The sequence below is a fragment of the Melanaphis sacchari genome, unplaced genomic scaffold (genome assembly GCF_002803265.2).
Source record: "Melanaphis sacchari strain LSU unplaced genomic scaffold, SCAv2.0 Contig42_pilon_pilon, whole genome shotgun sequence".
Classification (NCBI taxonomy): Eukaryota; Metazoa; Arthropoda; class Insecta; order Hemiptera; family Aphididae; genus Melanaphis; species Melanaphis sacchari.
This window is the reverse complement of record NW_020271275.1, coordinates 1638137-1662574: the sequence shown is the minus strand read 5'-3', so window position 1 is coordinate 1662574 and position 24438 is coordinate 1638137. Positions and strand designations below refer to the sequence as shown.

At 25.9% G+C, this 24438-nt stretch overlaps 3 protein-coding genes across 3 annotated transcripts in view; 2 read left to right on the top strand and 1 right to left on the bottom strand.

The window, feature by feature from the left end:
- Positions 1-1578: 1578 nt before the first annotated feature.
- LOC112597544 (MICOS complex subunit Mic60-like) lies at positions 1579-6027 on the bottom strand. The gene is made up of 15 exons (XM_025343632.1): positions 5886-6027; positions 5719-5816; positions 5392-5634; positions 5236-5285; positions 4973-5053; positions 4204-4275; positions 3958-4095; positions 3762-3900; positions 3492-3696; positions 3285-3422; positions 3085-3210; positions 2512-2740; positions 2298-2441; positions 1916-2201; positions 1579-1838 (listed from the first exon to the last, which is right to left on the bottom strand). The coding sequence occupies exons 1-15, from the start codon at positions 5910-5912 to the stop codon at positions 1652-1654; spliced, it is 2163 nt and encodes a 720-aa protein (XP_025199417.1). The 5' UTR covers positions 5913-6027; the 3' UTR covers positions 1579-1651.
- A 151-nt stretch (positions 6028-6178) lies between these two features.
- Positions 6179-9002, top strand: LOC112597539 (RING-type E3 ubiquitin-protein ligase PPIL2). Its single transcript, XM_025343621.1, has 10 exons — positions 6179-6388; positions 6500-6710; positions 6770-6913; positions 6982-7147; positions 7218-7366; positions 7432-7555; positions 7658-7958; positions 8067-8256; positions 8349-8521; positions 8850-9002. Exons 1-10 carry the CDS (start codon positions 6357-6359, stop codon positions 8923-8925), a joined length of 1566 nt encoding a protein of 521 aa, XP_025199406.1. The 5' UTR covers positions 6179-6356; the 3' UTR covers positions 8926-9002.
- Positions 9003-13265: 4263 nt separating this feature from the next.
- The window catches only part of LOC112597623, a 28586-nt gene continuing 17413 nt past the window's right edge, over positions 13266-24438 (top strand). The window contains exons 1-13 of the mRNA XM_025343741.1: positions 13266-13460; positions 17960-18014; positions 19143-19265; positions 19359-19523; positions 19845-19961; positions 20018-20206; positions 20540-20745; positions 20856-21071; positions 21529-21696; positions 21761-21894; positions 21986-22153; positions 22479-22635; positions 23086-23245. Coding sequence (XP_025199526.1) covers positions 13364-13460; positions 17960-18014; positions 19143-19265; positions 19359-19523; positions 19845-19961; positions 20018-20206; positions 20540-20745; positions 20856-21071; positions 21529-21696; positions 21761-21894; positions 21986-22153; positions 22479-22635; positions 23086-23245 — 1955 coding nt within the window. The 5' untranslated portion in view covers positions 13266-13363. The remainder of the gene's footprint in view (positions 13461-17959; positions 18015-19142; positions 19266-19358; positions 19524-19844; positions 19962-20017; positions 20207-20539; positions 20746-20855; positions 21072-21528; positions 21697-21760; positions 21895-21985; positions 22154-22478; positions 22636-23085; positions 23246-24438) is intronic.

The following is a 24438-nucleotide window of genomic DNA, read 5'->3' as shown; positions in this document are numbered from 1 at the left end:
CATTTAATTTTCATATATAATTTATAAATTACAGCCAATACAACTGATAATTGCTCGTGCGCGTAATAACGACTATGGAAACTATATATATTTTTAGAACATTTGCAGTTATTTGGCGGCCGGTGAAAACTTATTCGGGGGCCGCATCCGGCCTGCAGGCCGTAGTTTGGAGACTCCTATAGCCTACGGGTGTATCTTAGTTTTAGTTCATTTCACAGACAGATATTTCATATTTATGAATTAATTCAATATTCAATCTACCACTTGATATATTCATTTTCAAACTACTCTATACTTTTTTGATATCATTAAGAACAATCTTTAAAATTCTCGTTGAAGTTAATTTACTAATTTTTGAGTATAAAATATGAATTATGAATTAAATGTTATTTTCTGTTTTAAAAAAAATCCTGTAACAACGCATAGCAAGTTGGATAACTTATACCAATTTTTTTTATTTAATCATGTTTATGTAACTAATTGCAATATAAATAATAAATATATAAAAACAAGAACAATAAAATTATTTGTACCAATGTAAAATTTATGTTACAACTATACAGTAACAACTAACAACTTATCAAAGGGATAGTTAATGAAGCTAGAAACATTCCTCGAGTCTTAAGGAGCACGAGTGCAGAATTTAGTGCTAATTGATTCAGTACATTTTTATATTATATACCTATATTTTCATTTATAGGAACACGATAAAACCAAAAACAATAAATTGTTTACTTACCTACCAAATATTATATGTATTGTGTAACCTTACATTTATTACAAATAGAATAATTTTTTTTTCATAACTCAAGTTTCTGATACATAATTTATATTCACAATGCACCTATCTACAAATATTTTATTTGATTACTATTAATTGAACAGAATACTTATTGCCCTATATAGCACTGTATTACAATTTACAATTTATTTCTATAAATTTGAAAACATTATATGTAATTTAAACTAACCTAATTAAAAAATAAATTTTTTAACACTGTTCACATTAGAAAATTAATTTGAGTTGATGTAAATTGTATTAGTCATCATACAAATTATATAAATGTTCATAGAGTAAGGTTAGCATAATATTTTATGGTGTTTAAGCATTTTTTTATATTTTGTATTAATTTAATATGAGATATTAATTAATAAATAAATAATTTAATAAAGTAATATTATGATTTAGATGGTAAGGAAACCTCAATGAAGTTTTTTTTCAAGACAGAATTGTAACAATGATAAATCAAATTGTTAAAATATTATGCAGAATTATAATTCAAACACCCAGATAAATAACTAAATACAGATCATGTTTATTTTCTCTCTCTGATAGATTTTTATAATTACATTTGACAAATTTGTTATTATTTTGCTCAATAACAAATGGTTACTAAGCCACCAATTTAAATTTTTTTCATTTCGGGTAGTCTAAACATTTATTTAAGTGATTAAAAATGTGTAATGATTTTCCAGTGAAATAGAATCACAATATTTATTTACATTGGATTTTGACAAAGAATGCAAATTGAAGTAATAAACAGAAAATTTATAACAAATACATAATATGTAAGCCTATTAAAATAGAAACATTTATTATTATGCTTTCTAATTACTCGGCTACTGGTAATATTAAAACAACAGATACATTTCAATTGCCATTTATAGATGAAAAAGATTTGTTTGTAGTGTAAGACAATAGTAGATCAACAGCTTGTTTTGTTTCCAAAAAAACTGTGGCTTCTTTTATCCATTCTTTAGCAACAACTCGTGAGCATCCTGTGAGCAAGTTTAAATATCGCAATGCTTGTAAAATATTGTCCCTATCAACGCAGTACCTGCAGCAAGATAAGAAATGGATTATATTTTATACAAATGTTTTATAAATATTAATTATTAAATTGTTTATATGCACCTGGCTCTTTCAATAATTTCATAAGTGTTTAATTCTAGGGGATCAAATTCTTCATTGTTAACTTCATTAGTAGAAATATGTGAATGATGAACAACAATGAGGCTAGCCAAATAACTAAATACCATTAAAGGTAAGCTGAAACTATCATCAGGTATGAGAGCAGTCTCATATACTCTTTTTTCTACTTGGTTAAAATTTTCTTTCAGTTGGCCTTTAGATAAAACACCATTTTCAAGAGCTTTGATCGGAACTGCACTCACTACTTTTTCCACTGTTGAATCTGAAGCTAAAAAATACATCATAAATATGATCACAAACTCAATGCATAGACTATGAGTAATGCATTTATGATAAACATAAAATACTTCAAATCTATTCATACCTCCTAATTTTTTGATAGCATTTATTTGATCTTTTATGTTGATTGGTTGTTCATTATTTGAACTACTAAGAGAAGATTTTAGAAATTTACTTGCTTCCCAAATTGATTTATTGGCAAATAATTTTTTTTCTTTCTCAACTTCACCTATGATACATAAGTTAACTTAATCTCTTCTAACATTAGTTGATAACAATTAAATTTTATGTTTCATTACTTATTAAATTATTTATAACACTTTGAAGTTCAGATTTTAATGAATTCAACTGTGATTGGTATTTTTGACGCTCTAATTTTTCAATAGTCGATAGCTCTTGACGTACTCTGTTTTCAAATTCTTCTTTAGTGAAGTCTACTGCTCTGGTTATAAGGTCTGCATGTGCTTTCTTATGTGCCTTAAGTTGTTCTTTTAAGTCTTCATCAACTTTGATGTTAAATTGATTTAACTAGAATATAAATTAATATAATTAGTTAACCGTCATAAACAATGGTGATTAACTTAACATTGCAAATAGTGAAATGTATGTAGTGAAAGGATGATTAAATTAGTTCTATTATAGACATAAAACTACTGTCTACACAACAAGATGTAAATTAATTAAATAATTATAACGACATCTAGAAAACAATTTTTACTTGCATTATAAGCAACTTTCAATGCTCAAAATAATGACTTACAATTTTAAGTATAAATTACAATTTTCAAAAAGTTAAACATTCATGCAAATGAATTATAATTAATTTTTTCTGGAAAAAATAAAACTAAATTTATTTATTAGTTTAGTCATACCTGGTGTTTAAAATGTTCATCTAATTGATGTATTTCTGAATTTAAACGGGAGTTCATTTCATTAATAGTTTCAACATTCAAAAAATCTGCATTCATAGCATTGTTTATTTTACGATCTAAAATTGCCTATGTAATAAATGTGATGTTAAAAAAATACTTTTACGCAGTTAAATATTTTAAAATTTAATTTGTATATTCACCTCTTGTTTGGAAAGATTGTCTTTATAATAGTTTAATTTTTTTAACGCATACAGCAGAAATATATCAAAATCATTATTGTTTACGTTAATTTTGTGTTGAGTTATGTCTGAACCTGGAAACAATGATTCAAATTCAGCCTGTAGACAAAAAATATAATTTAAGTATTTAACTTTTATGTTTATATATAATATATAAAAAAAAATTACAATCAAGCCTGCTTGTGCTTCATTGATACTGGATTTATACTTATTTATATTAGCCAACTTATGTTCTTCTTTTTCCAATATTATACTGGCATTTTTCAGTTCTTCTAATGCTTCATTAGTTTTGTGTATAGTCTTGGCTAATTTATCAGAAGTTTCCTCAAATTGAGAGTTGTTTAAAAGTTTTTGTTTATCTAATATTTCTTTCCTAAAACATGAGTATCTAATAATTATCCTGTACAAAAGTTTTAGATAATATGTAATTGATATTACTTGTATTTATTTGCATTATCATATGCATTGTTATAAACCTCATTTTTCTTATCTTCAAGGATTTGTAGTTTAACACTCAAGTTTGGATCTATGTTTTCTGTAGTATTATTGATGAGTTTATAAACATTTTCATAATAATCTATTTTACATATAAAAATATTAATGTTTGAATAAAATTGAATATTTGTATGTTTACCATTTATTGCTTCAGTTGCACTTTTTAAAGCGCTAATACCCAAAGAAGATTTTTCAAGAATTTCAGTTTCCAGTTCTTCTAAAGTATATTGGCGAGGAGGTAAATTAAGTGGTGCTGGTGGAAGTTCTTGAAGTTTTTCTAAAAACCATTAAGCTTTAATTGGAAGAAGTAGAATACCATATTACATAATGTATGTATAATAAATTAATTATAATAGATAATAATACTAAAATGAAATAAATATACCAGCAGGCTTAGTCTGTACAAAGTTAGTGTTGATGGATTCATTCTTTGGTTGGTTTTTAGATTGCTGGGATTCTAAAAAAGTAAAGAATTAAATTATTGATATTAATTTTAGTTATTATTGTAGGGTTCGGAACTTCTAGTATTAATTTGCATATTTTATTACATTAGTTATAAATTATTCTAGGTAATATATACATTTGTTTAGTAAGATATTTAAATGAAATACCAAGTTTTAATTTTGAATATACTGTGATATTTTAGAAAAGAGTATACTTAAATATTTGTTAGCATATTAGTACATTTTTTACATTTAATTATTTTTAAAGAAAAGTTTAGTATTTTTTATTATAAATGAGATTATTACTAAGAATTTTATAATTAGAAACTTAATGACATCTAGGTTTTAAATTTTGCGATAATAAGTTTGTATATCATGGAAGTTGGTATATCATATTTTAATCCAATATGCGGCATTCTGTGACCAGAAACTACCTTGAATATTGTTATAAATACCTAAAATAATAAATAAGTTTTATTTTTTAATATATACCTGAAGTTAGGTTAAAAAATTATTATTATTTATAAGTAGTTAATTTAAATATTATAAATTTTTAATTATTTTTGACTTTTTAAGAATTTTAAATACTATACTTATTACAGGTTTTTTCAAACAAAAAGACCCTATTTAATTGCATATTTTTAAGATGTTTAGTACAATAAGTTCCGTAACCTATTAATTAGTAAATTATAATATGTTGTAACTTATAACCTTGTTTTTCTTTTAGTATCTTTTGTTCATTATTTGAAGCCATAGAAACAGATGATGAAAAATTATTGGCAATTGATTTAACTAAAAACAAAATAAATAGTAAAAACATTTCAAAGATATGTAATTGTGAAAATAATAAAGTGTTAATTGGTATTTTGTTTATTAAGAAAAAAAAACTATATTATTTAAACAACAAATTTAAAATTTAAATTCATATCTGTCCTTAATCTATTAATCATTAAAAAATTTAAAACAGTATTTACTTTCGCCTGCAGATTTTTCCACAAAGGTATGTTTTTGATCAATGCCAATACTGTTAAAAATGAAAAATAAATCACATTCATATTGGTTAACTTAAATTGTCATACAAATTTAAAAAAACAATGACCATTCTATATGAAACTAAAAATATGACTTGCCTTTCTTTTATTGATTTTACTTGCTGCGCAATTTTACAAACCATACGGCCTCCTAATTTTTTGCTTTGATCTATAAGTTCTGTATCTTCAAATAAACAAACTTTTATAAACTTGTCAGCACCTGGTACATTATTTGTTAGAAGCTCTCGAAATTTGGGATCATTTTTAGAATAAACAACTATCCCTGCTGTGCCCATAACGCCGGTGAGTACAGTGCCCATTACATAAAACAAAAATCGAGATCTGAAATGCAAGTATCAATTAGAAATCAAAAACTCAAAACAATTTATATTGCATTGATTTTATTTCATTTTAGTCTAGTATTACTTGGGTTTGACTTCATTGGTTGATGTGTTAATGGCACGTAGATGATGGCCTAAAGTTTCAAAACGTATAGCCTTTTGCTTAGCTAAAATTGATCCAACCTGTAAACAAGTATCAGTATTTTAGATACTATAATATAGATTATTTTAAACGCCCAAAATTGCACTTACGGTATTTAATCGAGGTATTTTGTACATCGTTTATAGTGAAAATTAAATTGTTTAACCGAGAATTGAGAAAAAAATACTGTTAATTAATATTTAACCTGAATGAATTTGACTCTTAGTGTTTGAGTATCAAGTTTTTGAGAAAAGTAAGCTGATATGTTTTTGATAAAAATTGATAAGAATAACATATTTTGTGATAATAAATGTGAATAATCAGTATTTATAATATTTATCATATCACAATTATTATCATAGATAGTCAAAGATCTTTATTCTTCAATTTATCATTATTATAATTGATGATCCATCTTGTTTATAGTTATTCTATACATTTTAAAATTTAAAATACCGAGTACAAGTCATAGATGACAAATTGACAATTAAATATTTATTATAAAGTAATATTTACAAGTTGATAGTGTCTATAAATTTATTATACATTTTTGATATTGTTGTTTAAATAAACCGTTCGAAATGGGTAAGAGACAGCATCAGAAGGATAAGATGTAAGTTTTCGTTGTATAATTGTTAAAACTATATACCATTTAGATTTCTACCAACTACATTAATTTAATGTAAATTATTATTTTATTATGTATTTTGATTTTTATATTTAGGTACCTTACGTACACAGAATGGTCTACACTGTATGGTGGAAAAAGACCAGGCATTGAAAAGCCTAAATTTGCTCGATTGCCATTTGATCATTGTTGTCTATCACTTGTCGCTTTCAAGACACCGTATTGTGACCTTGATGGTAATATTTTTGAGTATGAAGCATTACTTGAATACATAAAACAATTTAAACACAACCCCGTGACAGGAAAGGTAAATATATTGTATTTAACATTTATTTTGTGTTACATAAATTTTACTCTATATTTTAGCCTATTGAGTTGAAAAAATTAATAAAATTGAACTTCCATCGTAACGCAGCAGGGGAGTATCATTGCCCAGTATTGTTTAAAGCCTTAACTAAGCACTCACATATCGTAGCAATTAAAAATACAGGAAACGTTTTTTCGTATGAGGTAAATTATTACAATTATTTTCTCTTTGAAAAAAAAAATTTAATTTGTTTTAAACATTTTAATTTTAGGCTATTGAACAATTGAATATTAAAACAAAAAACTGGAAAGATCTTTTAACAGATGAACCATTCTTGCGTAAAGATATAATCACTCTTCAAGATCCAACTAATTTAACAAAATTTAATATCGCAAAATTTCATCATGTTGTTAAAAAAATTAAAGTTGTAGATCCCGGTATAAATAATTAAAATTTTAATTACTTGTCATAGTATATTTACTATAAACAGTTTATTTAATATTTTAGATGAAGAAGCACAATCTAAAGACCCAGAAGGGCGTTTAAAATCAGTGTCAAAAACTACAAGAGATATATTAGATACATTAGATCGAGATTACAAGGAACCGACAAAAATAATTGATGAAGTAGCACAAAAACCAGATAAATTAAATACTGTAAGTATCTAATTATAATGAATATAATTTAGATTTTTCATAAAATAGATTATCCTTTTTTTAAGGCTCATTACTCTACTGGTCGTGTAGCTGCTAGTTTTACATCAACAGCAATGGTTCCAGTGCTGGAACATGAATCAGCAATTATAGAAGAGAATGAAATCCGATTTGAGCGTATAAAGAAAAAAGGTGAGTTTAATGTTTTTACTGTTTTTAGTTTTTAAATTGTTGCTTAAAAAAAATGTTAAACAATATTGAAAAATTATAACAGATAATTGTTTATTTTTACAGGTTATGTTCGATTAACTACTAATTATGGACCATTAAATTTGGAATTATTTTGTAAAGAAGTACCTAAAACATGTGAAAATTTTATAAAACTTTGTCAAAAAGATTATTATAATGGTACAAAATTTCATCGATCTATTCGTAATTTTATGGTTCAGGGTGGTGATCCAACAGGTACTGGTAAAGGTGGTGAATCATACTGGGGACAGCCTTTTGAAGATGAATTTAAACAAAATTTAAATCACTCAGGACGAGGTATATTATCTATGGCTAATTCTGGTCCTGATACAAATAAATCACAATTGTTAGTATTCTACATAAATTAAAATATTTTTATTTTTGGTATTCTTATAAATATTGCTTATTAATATATAAATATATAATCAACAATATATGTGTTAAATCTTTATAGTTTTATTACATACCGCTCATGTAAACATTTGGACAACAAACATACAGTGTTTGGGCGTATAGTAGGAGGTTTTGAAACACTTAATGCTATTGAAGAAATCGAAGTGGATAATAAAGATCGACCAATTACTGATATTGTTATATTGCAAACTCATGTATTTGTTGATCCATTTCAAGAAGTTGATGATAAGGTATAAATTCTTATTAAGTTTACTATAATTGTGTTAATATTAGTGTCAGTGTTAATTATTGTATTATTGTTTCTGAATTGTTTTCTATCTAGATAGCAGAAGAAAGGCAAGAGGCGTTAATAAATACACCCGGAACTAGTATGGCCTCAACTGTACGAACAGAAGAAAATAAAATATCAAGTATAGCAATTCCAGGAGTTAAACTAAAAACATTTAAATCTGGAGTAGGGAAATATATCAATCCTTCAGCTTTACAAAAAAACAAGTAATTTATTTTATTTTAAAATGAGTTTAAGAGGAAGTCATCCATTATTTTTTACTCACTGGCCCATGTGCACAATATAAACAACACATTCATGAAAAATAATTTTTATATGTGTATTTTTTCTATGTTGCACTTTAGTTTGAAAAAAAAAAACATTTATTGACTTCCTTTTTAGAACTTTTACATTAGAATTAATAATTATGCCAATATGTTTTTTATTTTCATTTTATGTATGTATAGCTGAAACAATCATTTGATCCAAAGTAGATCTTTTTTTTTCAATTATGTGATTCTTATTTTTTATTTTATTAAATGTTTCTATTTTTAGGATTGAAAATGAAGAATTGCCTAACAAAAAAAAGAAAGTCGTTGGTTATGATTTTCATGGATTTAATAATTGGTGATTTCAGAAATTATTAATGTATAACATTAATTTTTCATATATTTAACTTTAATTTGAAATATTATAAGACTTATTATAAGTGTAAAGCTTACAATATTTTATAAACTATTTAATTTGGTATATATTTTGATAAATACATTTTTCGTAATGCATATTTTTTATGAAATTTCTCAAATAATTTTTCTATTCCTCGTGCCATTAAAATTTTAGTTTAATGATATTAATATATTATATTTAAACATCTATTGTTGGATTCACTGTAATTAATTTTTTGTAGTACAATTGTAGACATTTATTTAATATGTTATGTCTATGAGGACAATAGTCTAATATTTTATATTGTTAATGGTTATAAAATATAAATAGTAATAACTTGGTTGACATCTAAATATTCATATGATCTATTATAATCATCTGTTTTAGTGATCTATGTGCATAGAAAATTGTCCATGTATTTTAAGAAAAGTAAAAATAAAGTATGCTATTACATACTTTTACTTTACTTTTAATATGAAATGGCCATCCCTTGAGTTATCTATAATACCGGATTGTATAAACAATCACTAAACATTTAATAAATTCATTGAGTTACCCATTAATAAATCACTGATTTCAGTTTAAATAGTGAAGTAACACATAAGGTAGTTAATACTTCTGAACCTGCTCTAGAAAATCCAACTCCTAAATAAACTTGTATTTATTTTAAAAAAATATGGAAAATCCTATTCTACAGTTTTATACTTATGAATTTATATTTTATATTTTTAAGGATTGCTTTGTTTAATAAAAGAAATAAAAGGATTTTGATAATTTAGTTATTACAGTGATATTTAATAACTAAGTGCCTATGTAATTAATTTATAGATGTAAATACCGAAGTTAACTGTGATAAATAAATTACAATTTAATTTCCTGAAAAGATATAAGTTTAAATTTCAATAAAAATACTATCAATAATAAAAACATTTAACATATTAAAATAAAATGCCAAACATGATGACAATAACCAAGTCCAAATTTTCAAGAAAATATACATTATTAAATGTGACAAATATTAGAAATATAATATTGTATACCTATGTTTATATATACATTTTATACACAAAGGTATTGAAATAGGTATTATTATGATTAAGATCGCGTTTTTCGTTTTATTATTCACACTTTTAATTGTAAATCAGTGCACAGCGTATTTATGTCTTCATCTAGGAAGTATTGCTGACATGATGGTAATGCCACCTATGATCGAATACCAACTACTATTTACTAACTTGAAATCGGAATTACATATTTATTTGGGTAAGTATAAATAGGTTCGTGATATAGCTATAATCATATTTATATTAGTCAAACACATATATACATAGTATTTAATTAAGTGGAATATAATGTTTTGTGAATAATATCGTTTGATATATTAATCCAAGTAGGCGATACAAGTTTAATATGCATTGTATACACTGCATATTATACTTACCTTTTAATGTAGTTTTGATGTGCTTTACACTGGTGTTTTGGTTGTTCGTTACCACACCAGTGCCGTTAAAACTTGATGCAATCGAAAACAAAATTATTATTAGTTAGTTTGTCAAATCCTTCCAAATCAAATACCATGAAAGCGGCCTGGAATGTTGAGAAATTCCTCAAAAAGCATCAACCTCCAACCATTAAAACCACGATCGGAAAGCAACAGTGAGACTTTATTAACCCATGTTAGTATTAATATAAGTAATATATTTTAGCCATTATAGCTCGTAATACTAATACGTATACATCACATCGTTTATGAAATGTCTACAGCAGTATATATATTATATATTTATAAGTATTAATGTATTATAAATTAAAATATATGTAAAAATACCTGTAAGAAACTGGTAATATTTTATTTATATCCGATTGGAAAATATGTTTTTACAGTTAATTTTTTTTTTTTTTAATATTTACTTGTATAGTTTAAAGAAAAACAGACACTGTTCACCAAATATTATATGTATATAGCGTGGTATTGTATCAAAAGGTGATCTATATTCAATGTAGGTACCTACTATAATATATATTACGAGTATATACTAATAATAATGTATGTTATATTATAAAATATATACATTTTAAAAATCATTTATTTCAGTAATTTTTTTAGGAATACATTTACAATTTTAGTACTTATATAGTACACCGTGATGCATATTATACAATATGTATCTAAATTGTTTAGTAATGGCTGCGGTCGTCGCAATTATAATATATACGATACCTACATATATAATAGACTCTTTAGGCACTTATTCATAATATATTGTATACATTATTGTATGAGATGACTGATGAGTGATGACAGTTATTTGAGAATGTATCAAATCTATGATCAATATTTATTATAATTAACAATACCTATTATTATTTATAATAAATTGATTATTGCAGATTTTGGGTGGGGCGGTTTTCAACGAACTTTCCGATGATTTCCCATGCACAAGAATCCAGTTAAGTCACCTACAGCATAAATTGGTTGTACAAAGAGTATAAAAACTGGATTTTGGACGTCCAAAATGTGACGAACATGTTCAAAAACAGTTTTATCGACAGTTGGCCGATGTACAGAGATGATATACTCTTCGACGGCAATGTTACTTTGTTTGAGCCCAATTTAAAGGTCAAAATCTATTTTACATAATAATACTTGATATGCCCATACTGCAAAAGTACTACTTATACCTATCCCATAAAGGGTTTATAACTTTTTGAAATGCTATAAATGCTCTCCATCTATTATAATATTAATTATCTTGGCAAGATCTTTAAAATGAAAAAAATGTTTTTTAATCGTTATTAAAATATAGTGTATACACCTACCAATAAAATACTGTATGGTTTATGTTGTAACCGTGTAGGTTATTTAAATTCATATTTCTATACCATAGTTGGACAAAATGGATTAATTATAATAAATACCTGACGGATATGACATGAATTTGTGAAGCGCTTGACATGTACGGGGAAATAGGCAGATGACGTTGACATATTAACATAAAAATGATGTTAATATATAGATTTTCTTATATTTTAAATAATTCTCTACATTTTATTTTATAATATTTTATGCATTTTATACTTTTAATAATTTTCAAAATTATATAATAATTATATAATTGTCCTAATTTTACAAAAATTATATTTCAATTATTTTATTTTTTACATATATTATATAAAATTTTGTTTTGGTCGAAAAGAGGATCGGTGTTTTTTTTAATTTGGTTGAAAAGAGAAGAATACGTTTTTGGTCAAAAACGGTCATGCCCGTTAATTTTAAGAACCAAAAAAAATGGATACTTATCCATGTGATTTGAATTTTGAACCCGTGCTGATTTTTTTTTTATGACTATTGTAATAAATGATATGATATACCAAAAATTTGTTAGTACTAAAATTAATGTACTAATTACTAAGTAGGTACTTGCCTACATGATTATGTTAGCACAGTCTGTAAATGTTATGATTTATGAATATAACAATATTAATGAATATTGTATGATATTTTTCTATACATTTCAGGGTACTACAAATGTATTCAAAACGTAGTGCTGTATTCTATTTTTCCCGTGAGAAAATTGAATAACGTATGTGGACAAATTTTATTGGTTCGGGGTGTTTCGTCGTTTGCCAGGACTCTGATCGCAGGTACCTATACACAATTTTTTTTAAAACTATGTATGTATTATTTATACATATTATATTATGAATCGTATTATACATATAGGTACAATAGAGTGTTTTTAATTGCGCATATCATGATAATATCTTAGCTAGTACCTAGTTGTTTCGTATGAAAGTGAAAAAAATTCATGATGAATCGTGTGCCTACGTATACTTCATAATATAGAAATAGATTATTTGCACATAAGACACACCCGTAAATAAAGATAAATACAACGATACCAAAAGCCAAAATGTGTATAAACACATTTTATATACTAGGTAATTCGATAATTTATTATAAACTAATACCTAAAAAACTAAAATTTACAATAATATAGAGTGAATTTTTGATTTTGTAAACAAGACGTGAGCCGCAAGTCGCCGCCTGTGCTACAAGCCAGTTTTGTACGATAACTATTTATAATATTGTAGCCTCGTCTGATACCGCGGCGGCGCATTGCGTTATTCACAGCGCACATCCAGCGGTCTGTCAACGACGGCCGTTCGGTTTTGGGCCACAGCGAGGACGTGCACGTTCACGCGGACCTATTCGTGTTGGCCGGAGGCCGTTTGCGTGGCCCTGTCGAGGCCCCAGTCGGCGCGGGGTGGCCGGCTACGTCGATTCGCGACGGCCCGCAGTGAGCCGCAAACACCAAAACGCCGGTGACCGTAACGGCGCACCGAAGACCGCGACAGACGATAATAATGTCACTCGTATAGTGCGAAATACCATTGGCGCAATGCCATTGACGTGGACGGTCTGCACGTGTTGCATTGCCCGTCGCAGCGTACCGACTGATCACTATTGTCGACCGGACGTGCACCGTTATGTTTCCCGTATGTATACTGCTGTATATTTATATTTTTTGTACTTCCGAATGTCGCGTATATCCTCGTGGCTTTCGACCGATTAAACCGCGCACCCGTACGCAATATTTTGCGAACGTCTACTGGTTTAATGATTTTAAATTAAATAATATCAAGACGCAAATAAATATCGTAAGATAATATGCCGAGTTTTTGCGTGTACGAGCACTATACTTACTGAGGAATAGTCAGCAATTCGACGAGCGAGTTTATGTACCTAATGCTAACAAAATCATCGTTTGAAGAGAAATGTATAGGTCATCATCATATAGGGCAGAATATCCATGCAATGCCGTAAAGTATTGAATTTCAGAGGGTCGTAGAAAAAATGAATGTGACTCTCTCTGGTGAAATTTTTTGTCTTCGTTATAGGTGGAAAAACTTATGAGAAATCTTGTATCATTTATTTTATCCGAACCCGAAGTACTCTCTAGAGTCTAGATACAATTTTCTATCAGAACCACTGTTAAGTTGAAAATGCTTATGAAAAATTGATTTGATTTTCCGGTTAAGTTTCTATACTCAGGTTGAAAACCTCATGGATTTTAATGGAATTCAATTTTTAAATCACAAATATGACAACAATTTTTTTTATAAATTTCCAACTACAAAAAAATTTGTTATAACTCAGTGTTTGTGCTAGGCGCTAAGAAAATTTTAGAATTGCACAAATAGGTACCTGAACTTAGCTTGTATACACATTTTATTATTATAGCCATTATTATGGATCAATCTACATTCTACATCATAGAAAACATATTGCAATCCACGTTGATTCATGGTTGTATCATAATATCATGATCATATAATATTTGATTATTATGAATTATAATTTTAATACAAATTGTTTTGGTATACCTAGTATTATATGGTATATTAGCTATTTTTTTTTTTACAATGCTAGAATAAGTAGCACTAGGTACTGCACAATTAGCGTTTTATAACTAAACATTTTATTTTAGAACTGCACATTTTGTGTTTGTACTGCACATTAGCGCAAGCTCTGTATTAACTTAACCTTGATTTTTTATGAAGTACATTATTGACGTTAACACATACAATATTATAATGTTATGTATTCGATTAATAAATAGGTTGAACCGATTTTTGTCTTCTAGGTTTTGTATAAATAATAATCATAAATGTATAGAAGTATAAAATATTGTTTGTTTTTTTATATTTTTAATGTAAGCAATGAATGATTTTACAATAATTGTTTTTTGTTTGTATACACGATAAGTAGTCGAAAAAATTATTGTTTTCATTTTGATGGAGATTTCTTGTAAAATATAGTTTGTACTTTAAACGCGTAAAAATTAAAAACTTTCAGTATTTTTCAATATTATCATCGGGAAGAACAAACAAATAATTAAGAAAAAAACGGAAATGTTTATGCAAAACCTGTTTACGACAACATCAATTTGTAATTTTAAGTGTAACCTTAACACAAATAACCTTCGATATTCAAAATATCTACATTATTTTTGTATTCGTGTTCCTTACACATAATAATATCATAACGAAATTCTGATTTCAATTTTCAATTCTGCCAGTTATGGCATCACCGGCTAAAATGAAAACCACAAATCCTACGAATTAAAATTCACTTCAGAACTGGAAACCGCGCCTTGACTGGACACGACTCCTGAGCTTAAATCCCGACCAGCATTACTGTTTGTTGCAAAATTGTATAAAAAATTGTAAAATTTGTAGTAAATCATAGCTCGTCGGCCAACTCTCTCAGTAATCAACAATAAGAATGTAACAATTCGACGAACCACCAGCAACGTGGTTAACGCATTAACCGCTTTAGGATAGGTATCGGAGACATAAGAGGACGTGATTAACACTTGACTGGTTACTCGCGGTGCTGAATTTACCTGCCGTTACCGATGTTATCCATGTACGCGAACAAACGACGAACGGAAACACCGTCGTTGAAACTGTCAACGTTTGCATTGTTAGTATGGATACCGACCACTCCGATACAAAGGACCTTCCGTCATCGGGAACTGCTTGATTATACGTTGCTGTCAGTTTTCGTATAAATCAATATTCACGATTACTTTGCATGCATAGCTCTCCGCTTTCCTTATTCTGGGGACGTTAATTATTTCGGACGCTTCCGGTGGCCAAATCACAGTGGTCAATATGGAACGGCTGGACTATCCATGTCCATCCCCTTGACCGTGGTATTGCTAGACTTAATCGAATATAATATGTTACTATTGAATTAAAATTAAAAAAATCCACGATAGTGATTTACTCAAAAGCGAGTTTCACCCAAAACCTAATATAGAGCGATACTCTAACTTTTTTTTTTAAAGATAAAAAATTATTCACTGGGGCAAAATTTTATTGATCCCTCATAGTTTGTTCTTAGCTCTGTATAGGTTAACAATTTAATACGGTATTATTCTTAAGTAAATAGTTTATGTTGGAAAAAAATATTAAAATATCATGACTTTTTTTTAATACTTGAAGTTTAAATTCTAACGAAATTATATATTTGAATCAATCTGCTTACTAATAGTAAAATAAATAACTACAACAAACAACATGATATTATCGCAAATATTGCTTCATAAATCATTTTTAATGTTTCTGTATGACTATATATATATATATATGCAAATCTACATAATTAGAATAACCAGTTTTACATGTATTTATGTATATCTATTACAGTATTACCTACGTCAAAATATCATTAGTTGCTAGACATAGTAGAAGTGCTGTACAATAAATTTTAAAACAAGTTTGATTACTCATTTAATTTTTATTACTTATCTACGTAGTGTGTCCTTTGGTCGATCATATGAACATAGCTGTAGGTATAGCTGGTACATGGTAATATCAACAATCATAATATAACCAGCATTCTGCAATACTAATTTAGTAAACCCAACATTATGTGTTGTGTAGTTGTAATTGTGATATTGTAATCATTAATATTATGTTGCATTCAATATTATTGATTGTTTTAAAAATGTCGTATTTTTGAGATTAAGTTCAAAATTAATTTATATTTTTTAGTGCTTACTATACATAATTGTATAGTAACCTAGCTTTATGCTTGTTAATTTATTGTACAATTTTATTCAGTGTCTAGTGGCGTTCATTTAATTAATTTAATATATTATTATACATTTTCACTTCAATATTAATCCGTCATGAAGGTGAAGTATTCCTGGTTAATATATTCATGTTTAATTTTTGGTATGTGATATATATTTTAATAATGTTTACAATATAGTAATAAATAATGGAGAAACATATTTATTTAATAATAATATATAACATATTATATAAAATAGTCGGTTATATGGAAAAAAAATATAGGTAATACATTTATCAATCTATATTGTAGACTTGTATTGTTTTTAAATATTCATTTAAAAATATAATTTTTCGAGAATAAATATATTCTACTAATAAAGCAAAATTTAGTGGCAATAAAAATTTTGTCAATTTTGAAAGCTTATAAAAATAATATTCTGATGACTGATACTCTATGCTAAATAGGTAAAATAGTATTGATTTTAATTGTACTGGTATTATTATTTAATAATTGATAATATATTAATAAATTATGTTAAATAAACTTTCAATAAAATTTTGTTTTTAATTTTAGATGAATTTGAATACGTTTTTGAGACTAAACAAAAATAATGTTTCATGTTATATGTATAACATATTTTTTATTAAATTAATAATATATTATTAGTAGCTACGAATCAAGTCGTATGTGGACAATTTAGTTTTGACCCCAATCAACATTTTATGAATTTTAATTGACAACTGGTCTTTTTTTTCGTTGTAGCAATGGCATCGCAGCAGATGCATAATTCATTAATAATTGAAATTATCACTAAGTATTACTAAAAAATTCAATGTTTATGTCACATTTTTGAATTAAATAAGATGAGTTACAAATTTTGATCGGTTATGAGTTATAATTACTATGTAGTCCAATTTATCTATTATTATTAAACTGTAAACGAATGATTATGTTATTTGTATAATTCAAAAGTAAATATTAAAAATTAATTATTTATTTTTGTATTTGACTATAAAAATTATTTATTGATTTTTTTTATGTATAATTTTATTAAATTTTTAGTATTTTAAAAATATAATATGTCTATAAATATTTTCAAAAATTAACTGTTATATATGCATTAAAGTACATAAAAATATTAAGCCAAATTTTTGTCTATATATCACGTTTATTCACGTGGACACATAGTTCTTAGATTCTTATTAAAAACAGCATATTATTTTTAATTTAAGTAGTACGTAGATTATACACACAATTTATATCATATGATATATTTATAGATATAATAGCAAGAACTAAAATAATATTTGCAATGAAAAATTTATTATTTAAAAAATGTAAATGTAATAATTAAAATATATGGTAAAAAATGATGCCAACTAATGATGATTCTTTCTATCGTTTCTAGGCGTTTTTTGTGATAGAAAACTTGTAAAACGACAAACTGTACCATCTTGCACAGTGTTGGTAACTATAATATTAATTACTATTATTTAACAATAAGTATTAAAAATAGGGTAACTTGTGGTAAGGCGTAGACCCTTAAATCCTATACGAGCCCAACATAAAATAATACAAAAGTTATTTAATAGATATCATCTGTAAATTATTATTCATTCATACATTACATACAAACTTGATACAAAACTCATGAAATTTTCTTATACTCTATAGTATTTTACTTTACTTTTAAATTTAAGCTATATTTATCTATTAATATACTCGTATATAAAACATAAAAAACGGGGTTTGAAGACCTCTAAGAATTTTGCTTTTTTATACCACTAGTTATTATTAAATTTATACAAAACTGCAAGCTATGATAGGTTACTAACTTAGTGAAAATAAAAAATAAATATTTATTTTTATTGAATAATATAAAACAGAAACCTATATTTATTTTGAAATCTTACTGATATAAACAACAATTTAGTTAAGCTAAAACGTCTAAGAGTTTTACCCTTATCTTTTTTTTTTATTGGGCGATAAATTAGATTTATTTAATCTTTATTTACTAGATTTTTATCTATATTTAAATTGATGAATACTTTATAAAGGAAATATTATAATTTTTGTCGTTTACCTAACTTTTATTGTATAATTTCCTTTATTTTTGATATTTAAAAATTATTGATTTACCTTTATAAATATTGTTACAATTTATCTTTTTTATCACTAATAGCGTTTACTAATATAATCTATATAAGCTACAAGACTTACTAACAATAACTTAACTTATTCTATGATTACACATATAGTAATGGCCAGTTATTAGTTTTTCGTGTTTTTTGATATTAATATTTTTTATATAATATATTTCACTATACATTTTAGGAAAAAGGAATTGTAATAATGCGACTATAAATTATTATTTCTTTCGAAAAATAATAATAATCATTATTTCCTATAATCACATTTTAATGTAAATTATAAATATTGTATTTATGTCAGATTAGGCTACTATCTAAGTTTTGTACCTATATCGCCATATTGACAATCTAAAAGAATATGATTTATTTTTTAAGATTATTTATTTAATTAATTATCAATTCTAATCATTGTTTGTTGCATATTTAAATTTATAATTACAGAAATCCCGAGGACACATTTAATTGTACAAATGGATTATGCATCGAGTTTTCGGCTGTTTGTGATGGTCATGCGGATTGTTCAGACGGTTCAGACGAGACCAATGATTTGTGTTCTAGACAAACGTAGGAAATAAATATGTGTATAACTTACAGCTACAAAATATAGTAATAATTGTACTTAATATTATGTATCTATTGACTTTTTGTATAATATAGATGCCGAAGTTATGCATATCGATGTAAATATGGAGCTTGTGTGGACAAAAATGCAAAATGCAATGGTAAAAATGACTGTGTTGATGGATCGGACGAAAATTTACCAGAATGCAGACAAAGCTCTAAAAACAGTACTCAATATTCCATTGGTTCATCTAAATGTCTGTATGTGGTTTTTAAACATATTTATATTTAGAAACCATTTATTTCATCAAATTAAAACCATTAATCATATCACTGAATATTGATTAGTAAACATAATAATTCACATACCTTTAGCAGTATAACTAATTTGTTGTAAAATTTTAACAATTTTTTATTTTAGGTAAAATGTATAAATTTGTAATGATATTATAATCTTATTATTTGTGTAATAACTAATTAATAAATAATTATATAGATTATATTTCATATTTTTTATTAATAATTATTGATTTATAAAATCTTACACATATTTACATTTGTTTTTTTTTTTTTGTTTTAAAGTGAAGAACAGTTTCAATGTAAATCTGGCCAATGCATTGATGGAACATCAATCTGCGATGGAACTCGAGATTGTAATGATGGGTCTGATGAAACTTTAGCTTTATGTAAAAGAGTCCAGTGAGTTAGTTTAAAAAAAATAACCATTGCATTTTACTAAATACTTTAAATTAAAGGTGTCCAAAGTATACATTTCGATGTAAATATGGGGCTTGTGTCAGTAAAGAAAGTAAATGTGATAACGTAAAACAGTGTGCTGATGGATCTGATGAAGAAGAATGTGGTGATCTCTATCTAACCCCTAGACCAACAACACTAAAACCTGTGATTAATACAATTCGACCAACTACGCAGTCTAATACAAAGTATTTATTATATCCTTTTTGCCGTATGAATAACATATGCATTATTTATAGTGTATTTGATGATTTTACAAATACAAAAAAAAAAAATGTATTTTTCTAAAAATTAAATTTATTAGTTAGTTATGGCCCTTTTAAACTTAATTTTACCATTTAATTTTTTATTATTGTATTTGATAAAATATATAATCTTTAGCTTTAGATATTATAAGTCTATAGCCTATATGTATGATAAGTATCTCTATTTATAGTTATAAGCAAAAGATTATTGAGCATGAATTGTATAACAACCAATTAATCCTCATTATTATTATTTTTGATATTTTATAATTTAAGGAATTTATGCGCTTTACCGACGATCGAAGGAGTTTTATATTCTTACGAAGGTTCAAATGAAATTTTACCTCACGGGACATTGATTAATCAATATCGCACTGTTATCGAGAACTGTGAAGTAGGATATTATAAAGCTTATCCTAAAAGTTTTAGGCTTTGTCAGGAAAATGGAAAATGGATATCGAATTCTGAGAAATTATGTTTCAGTAAGATATATGTATTGTATTTTTTTTTTTTTTAATGTAATTATTACTTATTTAAATTTTGTATTTCCGATGAATGGTTATATTTAGCTATAATTTGTTTATGTTTATAGAAATGTGTCCGCCTCTAATATCAGATAGTTTAAATATTAATTGTACTTTAAATGGTAACTATGCTAATTGTTCAAATCTATCAATATTTGGTACAAGAGCAATGCCATCATGTAAGCCAACACATAAAATACCAAACGGACAAGATGAGACTCCAATTGAATTACTTTGTCAGTCAAATGGAATGTGGAGTAATCAACTATATAAATGCACTCCACGTAATTTTTATTTTTATTTTACGTCTCTTATTTATTTATATTTGGTTAATTTACTAAACGATTCTTGTATTAAAATGGTTTTGTTTCTATGTATTTTAAAAATTAAAATTTTAGACAAACAAATTATAATTATTTGTAAAAGTATAATAGTTGATAAACATTTTTAAAAAGATACGAGCACAATATTTGTTTATTCTCTCAGATCTACATGCAACGTATGTGAATTGTAAATGATACATTTTTGAATATTTGGCATATTGGTTTTATATTTTATTAATATTTCACAGTGAATTCGACTATAAAATGAAAAACTGTTATTTTTTATAATTTTTGTAATGTACGATTATATGAAATTCGCAAAAAATATCTTAAACCTTCAAAATTATGTTTTATATATGTATATTACTAATTAGTTATTAGTTATAATCATCTAAAAAGTATTCAAATATTATTTTAGATTGTGGTAGAGTATACATTAATAGTAAACCATTGATTGATAATGGTAAAATTGCACATGTTGGAACAGCTCCTTGGAATGTTGCAATTTATCAATTAAATAAAGAAAACTCCAAGTATGACCTGATTTGCGGAGGATCAATTATTACTCCAAATTTAGTTGTTTCTGGTAAAAACTATCTAAAGTACTTAAGATCTAAGAAGTATAATAATTATTTAAATAACATTTTTAGCTGCTCATTGTTTTTGGCAAAAAGATTTGTTGTCTAAACGAATATCAAATAATGATGGTATATATAAAATTGGTGTTGGAAAATATAATAGAGATTACACGGTTGTTGATAATGACTTCACTCAATTTATGGATGTATGAAATTAGTGTACAAGTAGAATTTTAGAAATTAATCATAATAGTCATTATTTAGTATAGGTATATTATAAATCAAACAATTTTATAGGTGGAAACTATTTATCTGAAAGATGGTTATTATGGACCTGATGGGTTTCATGGTGAAGATATAGCTGTTATTGTGTTATCAAACAGAATTATTATTAGTAGTGGTGTTGCACCAGTCTGCGTTGATTGGAGAAGTATTTACAATATACCAAATGGAGCTCAAGGAAAGGTTTGTTTGTTTAATAATAAAACATCGAAATTACTACACATTATTCTTTATTGTATGTGTAGGAAAACACTGTTAGAAACTCTGCTAAAGTTTAAAATGTTCTTATAACAAATAGAAGAATACTAAAAAAAAATTATTATGATTTAATTTCTAAAATCATTAAAAATTATTTTAATTTTTTGTTTGTTTGATTTCTAAAATTATAGAACTTTAATTATTTTATTAATTTATAAATTATATAGATTATTAATTTTTACCAATATTTACATAATAACATTAAAGAATGGTATTATACATTATAAAATTATTTTATATACTTTTACAGATTGTTGGTTGGGGAAAAACGGAGAAAGACATATCAAGTCCCACTTTATTAGAAGCAACTTTACCGTACATCGATCATGATTCTTGTCGAAACATGTATACAAATGGATTTCAAACGTTTGTGACAATTGATAAGTTCTGTGCCGGGTCTGCATTAGGTAATAAAATATTTAATTATTAATATTTGAAATCATTTTTTTCAATTTTTTTTTCAACAAATACAATTCAATTATATACATTATTAACTTATTTGATATTACTAAATATTTTTTATCAATGCTATAACTTATTAAACTTTATCGTTTAGTATCTAGTTATCTAAATATATCTTGAATAATCTAGCAAGTTAGGTTATTAGTCTTTCATTGTGTAAGTTTAGGACTGTAATTCTAAATTATTAATGAACTCCATTAAAAATAGTAATTTTTTCTATTTAAAGTCAATAACTATTTACTCAAAGCAAAGAAGTTGTTTAATTATATTTAATATTTTTACTATCATAAAATACAATTTACGTCAAACCGATAATTATCTGTCATATATATTTGTATTATATCTTTCTTTCAAGAATGATCATACGATTAATTTTATTTTATCTTTAATTTCAGGACAGGGGGTTCGTGAAGGTGACAGCGGTGCAGGTTTATCGTTTTTACATTCTAATTTGTATTATTTAACTGGAGTAGTAAGTGTCAAGGATCCGAATACAAATAATTCAATAGCAGTTTTTACAGATGTTAAATACCATATTCAATTCATTCGTGAACTGTATAACAGATATGGTTTTTAGGCAAGTGATAATATATCTAAACCCAATAGTATGGTAATTAAATAAAAATAATTTATTCTTATTGTAATTAAAATCGATAATTATTCAAATAGATTATTACTTTTAAATAACACTATTAAAAAGTTCATTCTTATTGATTGTTTTTTAGATTAAACTTAATTACATTTTAATTTATTTATATGGAAACAATTGATTTTTATTTTTAGAATGCTACTTTTTCTCTTATTTTAAATACAGAAAATAAATAAATTATGCAATAATTTGAGTGTTTTATATTTGTATACGCAAACTGTTTTGTTAGTATACGTAGTTTGTGTACTCATTGTAGTTTTATTGTCTCTTATTTTGAATATCTTTAATATTAGTAGTTAAGTTTTCTTAAAATAGTGATTAACATTCTAGATACACGTGATGTATTTTGCAAATGTTATAAAAGTATTTAAGTTAACAAATCCTGTTCTAATCCATAGTTATGAAAAGTACTTATTAATACTTAGAATACGCATTAAACAAATTTCGAAAAAAATTATCTAGAAATACATAACCGAATGAGTTAAAAATAGAGTTTATTACGTTCAGATTATAGGATTCTAAACTTTTTTCTCTAATAAATAATGAAAGAATTATAATATTATAATTCCTAATAGGATACTTAGAAATTTTCAATACAGAGATGCAGCTAAATAATCTATCTAGAACGCCGTGCTACAGACTGTTATTATTCAAACAAATTAATTTCTTTATAACATGAATTTTTTTATATTTATTTTATCTTTGTTATTGGAATTTGTAGCAGTTAAAAATTTTACTAGTTAAAACTCTTTGCGGTACAGGGGTCTGAATATTTTTTTTACTCGTACCACACGAACACCGCTTTTTTACACACTTTTCTTAAGTTCGCTTTCACGTCTGTTTGTCTGTAATCAAATCTTGCGCGCTAGGTTATTAGAAATTTATTTATTTGAGTATAAAAATCAAATATTATTTTGGTAAATAATACGATGTTGGTGTACAAAAAAATTCGATATTTAAAAAAAAAAAGTTATTGTAGGTGGGATGTCGTATGTCCCCCCATGTAGTATGTGGTATAGATTTTATGGGATATCAATAAAATGAAAATAATATTACATTTTATGATTAACTTTTATTAATTGATTAGATGTTTAATTAT